We start from the raw sequence: 7205 nt of genomic DNA, 5'->3' as shown, positions 1-7205 counted from the left end.
TTAGAAGGTATCTCCAGGCCTTGCTTGTTCTTTTGATACATTATTAGGTAGATCCTAACTATGTATTCTGCACTGTGAAAAAAAAGATACAACTGCATATAGTTAAGAGAGAACTAAGTAAGTCTACTTACAGTATCATCACAACTTATACAAGTGTGTAAATAGTGCTCAAAGACATTTTATGGAAGTTTAAGCTGCCTGCTTTTGTTACTGTATTGCACATATTACTCAGGAAGTCAATACATAAAGTAGACATTATCTTGTAGTTTATAAGTCTTATAATACAGCTTTACATTTATCCAACAATCAGGTAAAACCACTAGTCACAACTGCTTCTTTTGTTTGTACATTTTCTCGAGAAGAGTTGCAAGGATTGTTGTCTCTAGATTGTACAGGTATCATCATTTCTGCATAAGGGGTCAGGGTATCACTTCAATAGTGACAATCATCTAGAGCCAAGTTTTACACCGCCAGGTGGCTAGCCCTGCAATAGTTGTTCTTCCATACCACACACAAACACACACACACACACACACATACACACACACACACACACACACACACACACACACACACACACACACACACACACACACACATGCACTCATAACAATGCCCAATTTGGAGTGTCTAGTCCACCTGCTGCATCTCTCTGTAATGTGGGAGAAAACCCAGGCACCTGCAGTAAATGCATGCAAACACAAGGAGAACATGCAGACACTGCAGAGAAGGCGTCTAAGCTAAGAATTGAACCAGGGAACCTCTTGTTGTGAGGTCAACAACACTATCTATCTGCTGCACCACTGAGCTGCCCCTTAAAGGTATCGGTTTCCTCATATCTTCAGTCTGGAATGAGGTCATTTTTGTCAAACATTTCATGCTATCTTTCCCAGCCAGCCTTTTCAGCAATACAAGCCTTTTCTCAAACTTAGGTTGAAAATAGCACAGACAGGTCAACTGGCCTCTGTGCCATCAGGCTGGCTGTTACTTATTAGTAAATTTGTAGCCAGTAAAATAACAATTACAACTTCTTAGGAGAAACATTGACAGCCAGCAAGATGTCACTTATTATTGCCTAACAATACATTTGAAACCTAGGAAGGTATCAAGTACTTGTACATAAGAACTAATCTGAGACTCAGCAAGGTACTGATTAAGAGTGAATTTGACATTAACAAGATAAATCACAGCATTACCTAATACTAAATCTGAGGCCTAAAAAATATCAGAGTGCATTTGAAAACTACCAACAGTTTGCTGCATGTAGTAATGGTTGTTACTTGCAATGTAAATACTAACACTTTGATTGTAACTCTTGTCAGCAGGATGTTTACTTATTTAAACAATACTAAATCACAATTTCACTTTTGCCATGTTTGCACAATACTGTAGTGCATGTGATGAATGAAAGAGAACAGCGTTATTTCACTATCAAATTAGTTGAACTGTAAAAAATACACCTAACTGCTAAATAATATTTTCCTTGGATTTTAAGTCTGAAATATAGTGTGAACATTTAGTTTTCACTACAACAAGTATTTATGATCTGACAAGGATCAAGTATTTAATGTATATAAATTAGTATTGAAAAACAGAAAGAGTTCCACTTGTGTGATATGATGTTTGTTAAAAAGGTACTGTTTGTACAAAGTGTAGAAGTGATAAAAATGTATAGTCTTACAATTAATCTACACTATATACTTTTGAGTCAGTGGTTGTGACAGATGTATTTTAAGATGTCAAAATATCTAGTCTAGTGTAAAAGCTAGACAGCATATTATAGTTTCTTGTTTCTTTATAAGAATTTTGTCTCCAATCTGGTAAATAAATATCAGTATCCTGATGCAGAATACATACGACACTTTAACTGCAATCTTGTATTTGCATAAGCGTTCATTTTCCGATATGTTAAAGATGACTGAAAATTTTTTATGCAAGGCAAAAGTGTTCTCATTTCCATTTTAAAATCTTTTGATCATGAATTCTCTGTAATATTTTACATTTGGCCTTTCTAGTAATTCTTTTTTGTATGCTGTATTTATAAAGCCAGTACAGATTAAATAAATGTCTAAATACTGGACTGTAAATAACATCTTCCTAGCTGTTCACTAAAACATGGAATTCACTAGTTTGCTTACACTCCCAACATGCAGAGACACATAATGTTTCACACAGCATAATTTGAGTAATGTCCATATTTCACAAGATGTATGACTTGATTAAAATATAGCAATAAGCAATTTCATCTTTCTGTATAAAATACAACTGTAGAAGTATTGTGCATTCCCTCCAGGGAAACTGCCCTTTATTATGTCTGAAAACCATGTTTTCTTGGCCACAGACGTGATTTTGTATCATGAAGTGTATGACATTTTCTTTGTTAACAGATTCTTTAGCAATTTCCTTTTTTAAGTTCTATCCTTTTTTGGCAGTGACATTTAGGGAAATGTGGAAATGTCCTAGCCCCCCCCCCCTTTTGCTCCACCCTTAGCCCAGGCATAAAATAAAGTTGCTCACTAATACTCTGATATGCTGAGTAGGGAAAGAGTATTTACAAGCCATTTCGACAACAACATATATATCTGTAAACAGTTCCAATGACGGCAGGACTACAGAAAGGTATGCGTACTGTTCCCTTACGATTTATTTTGAATAATGTGCCTGACAATCTAAGTAGACAGGTAATTAAATGCTGCATTATTAAAAAGAAAACAATGCATTTTCCAAATGACTGAAACTTTTGGAGTATACAAAAGCATATTTCATAGAAGAAAGAAACATTTGAGACTAGAAAGTTCTTTTTATGTGCTCACTTTATAACTTAAATTAACAGCTTTTCTTGGCAATTTTGTTTGAGATTAAATTTTACTGTAGCTTGCAATTACTACTTTGCTTGATAGAGAGGAAATCTTTAGCAGTCCTTCTGTACCACACTGAAATATCAGAGAAAGAGAGAAAATATTACAATATGTTAATGCCAGTATTGTGGAAAGACTCTAGCAATTATATTTAGACACTTTATGATGCCTTTTGTTGTGTTAAACATAATGAAATGTAATACTGAAGGACTATGAACAGTGAAGGATTGTAACTGAGTTTGTAATGTGACATAACTACTGCTTGTTATCATATGTTTGTGTACAGAATAAAACATGCTCAGACAAACAGTCCACATTTTCTCACGTTAGTTATTCCGGATCCTTTGAAGGGCTCCTATCCTGTCAGTTTTAACCTGTATACAGTAACTTATCTATTTAAATACTATTTCATTCTCATGTTAACCTGCTCTGTATTGAAAGCCTAACATATCCTCAATGTTTTCATTCCCCTTTAACAAAGTTTTTTCCTTTTTTTGTAACAACATTTTATTTAAGTTCATTAATATCCAAAATATCACTTATAACTGCAGAATACAAAGAAAAGTAGGAGGAGAGAACAAGGAAAGGCAAACAAGACCTCTATCTAACTTTTCTACACAACTGTTTAAAACCTTAGGTGAGAGTTCTACTTAAATAAGATATCAGACAGGGAGACTTAGAAAACATGAAGCATAAAAACAACCAGAATAAACAGTTCAATGCATTCAGGTGCAAGTCCTTATATCTGTAACATCACACCAAAAATGCTGCTTTTGATTTCCTACATTTTAAGCTACACAGAATTCACAAAACAAATGTAATGCTATTAGAATTTAAAGCTGGAAGGCAGAAATATCACCTAACTTAATGAGTTCCAATAGAAATACTTAACAATTGTATCATGTGGAGTCTAATTTAATAATATAAAAGTGGGGGATGGGAAAATGCAAGGAAGATGGGCAAGGGGTGACTCAGAAGCACTCTCTCAAATGTTTATTCGTGTTACTTTGTTAGAAGTGATATTATTCACTAGAAAATATCTCCAGTTGTCTTGCTAAGTCAGGAGGAAAAATGAGAGCATTATTACAGGGCTCAAAGAAAGACAATAATTGTAGTGGGGAGCTTGTATGCAGTCAATAAGAAAGTCACCAAGAAACAACTTGTATATCAAACTGCCTTGGATAGCTTTGTTGAGCCATGTCTGGTATGTTACAGCAACCTCATTCCAGCAGTCCAGAGCTTCATAGCCTTCACAGATTTCCTCCTTCTGCTAATTTGCTTGTGAACCGGTGCCAAGATGATCTGGAGGTAGTATTCATCTCAAAATGGCAGTACATCCTCCTGTAGTACTCTAGTGTTGGCTTGGGCAGAATTGGAGAAATGTCTCTCTCAGAAGTGCCTACATGTCTTTTCATGTAATTAACAGAGATATGGCTCAACAGATGAATTAATCTTAAATGTAAATTTTTTTAACAGACTCACCTTCCTGAATTGCTTTACCACCCACCTGTGACTCATCCTACAAGCCTGACTTTTCCTTTACTTCACTCTCCTTTATCCATATGTGTCTCATCCTTTCCATCCCCATATAACATATTTATCATCCAAATCCTTTTATATAAATGCAATACTCCCCCTCTGCCTTTTCCTCTACTCTACCTGCCTCAGTGTTTCTAGTAATCACATACTTTTCCACCTCTCCTTAACTATCCCACCTCCTTAATCATTGTAATATTGTAATACTGCTAAATATGCGATATAGTCTCCTTTCACTAATGATAATCTTCTTCTTTAGTATTGCATAGGTCCTTTTCTTTCACTTTCTCTCTCTCTCTCTCTCTCTCTCTCTCTCTCTCTACTTACCTGGTACCCACAAATCATCTATGACTCTCAAACCTTCCTTCCAACCACACCTTTTAAATGCTACCACCACCATCTGACAAAATTAATAAAATCATCTTTTCCCTCCACTCTCATTCCCACTTCCTTGGCCACGTCCTTCTGCACCCATCTGTTCTTATCTCTCACCACTTTTTTATCCACATCTTACTTTTTACCTGTTCCTCTTCCTCCTAGAGCTTCTGGATTAACAAACCATTCACTACGTCTTTTATTATCTGTGTCACAATTACTGTACAGCACACCATTAAAAATCAGGGATACATCTTCTGCACCTCATCCTCTCTTTGCCAATGCACCCCACCTCCCTGTCGATGCAGCCCATCTTCCCTTTCCACACATTTGTTGCACAATATCTCTTGATCCCCACTGACAATAGATCACATGTACTAGTACATACAAGTTTCAAAAGACACAAAACCAGGGTCATCACCATTCCTTTTATGAACTCAACACTTCCAGAGAGAAACTCCCAACTTCCCCAACCACTTGTCTAGTATCTCACTTGCATGCTCCATCAACTCCCACCAAGCTCTCATCCTTAACTACTCCAATCAATGTTTACATCATGACCCGTAAAATACTACAAACCACTGTACAGTGCAAATTCATGAGGGGCTATCCCAGTTCTAATAACCACATATTTCTAGGGATAGAAACACAATCTTTATTCCTTCCCAAAATACTGAAGTACCTTTACATGCTTTCATTGTCCCACCCTCCCATCACATTCCTAATCACTTATGCTATATTTTCAAACGGTGGCGAGGGCAGAGGTCAGCCTTGTTTCATTACTCTTTCCTAACCTAATTGTATCTACCATAACCGTATTAGTCCTGAATGTCATACCTGACCGCTGATATAGTGTCATCTCATCACTGAACTGCCCACATCCCACCACTTGTCTATTGTACCAAACAAAAATGCCAATTAACTGCGTAAAAAAAGTTTACATATCCATAAGTACAACTTCCACTTTACCTGTCCTTTGCGTTATTTCCCTCTCCACATTCTCAGAAATATAGATGAAGCCACCTGCAAGGTATATATATGATCTTTCTTTTAAGTAAGTTTCTAGGCCTGTCCCATTACCCTAAATAAAATGAATTCTAGTCATCAGTCTCACATTTGCTTTGTGTGCTGTGTTAGTTGTGAATATGTTAGGTAGTTGTGGACTTTAAGCCAGTTTAATTGCTTTAAGCCATGGCAATGGTGGGTCCTATGTGGGAGATTGGTGGAACATTAACTATTTTATTGTAGCAGGAAGCAAGTTTTTTTCTTTGAGTATTGTTTAAATTTGTTAGCATAGGAGCGGCATATAGGAGAGTTAGCAATAAGAAGCCGGTGGCTGGAGTTTTTCTTGCTCTGTCTATAAGGAATCCGTTTATCCTTTCAGTGGAGCCTAGTTTCTGGTGTATAGATTTAATGGTGTGCAGCATATGCTGATCATGTTTAAGATTGGCATCTATTATAACTACTAGAAGTTTACTGAGTGATACAGTTTCAAGGACAGTATTGTTTGCTAACATTATGGTGAAAGATTGCTTTAGATTTTGGCAACTGTTTGAGGTAAAAAGCATTAACTTAGTTTTCTTGGGGTTGAGCAGGAAGCTTGACTCTATGAGCCAGGTTTCTGCAGAGGAGAAGGATTTCTGGGTAATATCTTGGAACTTATTTATTGCTGAGGTTGCACATATTAATGTTGAGTCATCTGCATACTGAACTAAACTACCACGGTGAGTAGAGGTGTGAAGGTTATTAATAAATATATTAAAAAGGAGAGGACCCAAGATAATTAGTATGGACACAGGGAGGCTATGACTTCTGCGGCCGTCTTTAGGTAGTCTGTTGGTAGCTGGTCTAGCACTACAAAGGTAGTTTTTAGTTTAAGGGCCACCTTTATAATGAGTGAGGTAGGTAATGGACTAAAATTGCAGCGCTGTGAATGGTTTAGGTTAGACAGAGGTAGACGGATAGGGCAGATATATTAGTGTCTATGAGAGATAATATTGATTGTATAAAGTAGAAATTAAACTATGTGGGGATAGAGTCTGTCATATGTCCATTTTTGGAGAGGTAGTAGTGGTCTTGCCAGGGTGGAGTATTTTGCTTAAAGATAACCAAAATTGCATTGAGTTGTATTGATGTTTGTCTTGTAGCTTGTTATGGTATGTTTACTCGTCCTGTTTGACATGTTCTGTAATATTTTACATGCTTCCTTTCTAGTAATTTTTTTGCTTGTATACTGAATTTATAGAACCAGTATAGCTTAAATGAATTTCTAAATAATGGACTGGAAATAATGTTTTATTTGCAGTTCAATAAAACAAGGAATTTACTAGACTAGTTTGCTTATCCTTACAGCATACACAGGCACATGTTTCAAATAGCATAATTTGAGTAATGCCCATGTTTCGTAAGATTTATGTCTTGTCTAAAATATAGTAA

At 36.2% G+C, this 7205-nt stretch overlaps 1 protein-coding gene across 1 annotated transcript in view; it reads left to right on the top strand.

The window, feature by feature from the left end:
* Nucleotides 1–2507: 2507 nt before the first annotated feature.
* LOC122807973 (asialoglycoprotein receptor 2-like) overlaps nucleotides 2508–7205 on the top strand; it is a 406546-nt gene continuing 401848 nt past the window's right edge. The window contains exon 1 of the mRNA XM_044079000.1: nucleotides 2508–2619. Coding sequence (XP_043934935.1) covers nucleotides 2598–2619 — 22 coding nt within the window. The 5' untranslated portion in view covers nucleotides 2508–2597. The remainder of the gene's footprint in view (nucleotides 2620–7205) is intronic.

Source organism: Protopterus annectens, chromosome 8.part0 (genome assembly GCF_019279795.1).
Source record: "Protopterus annectens isolate FY-2018-M chromosome 8.part0, PAN1.0, whole genome shotgun sequence".
Lineage (NCBI taxonomy): Eukaryota > Metazoa > Chordata > Ceratodontiformes > Protopteridae > Protopterus > Protopterus annectens.
This window is presented reverse-complemented; position numbering and strand designations above follow the sequence as displayed.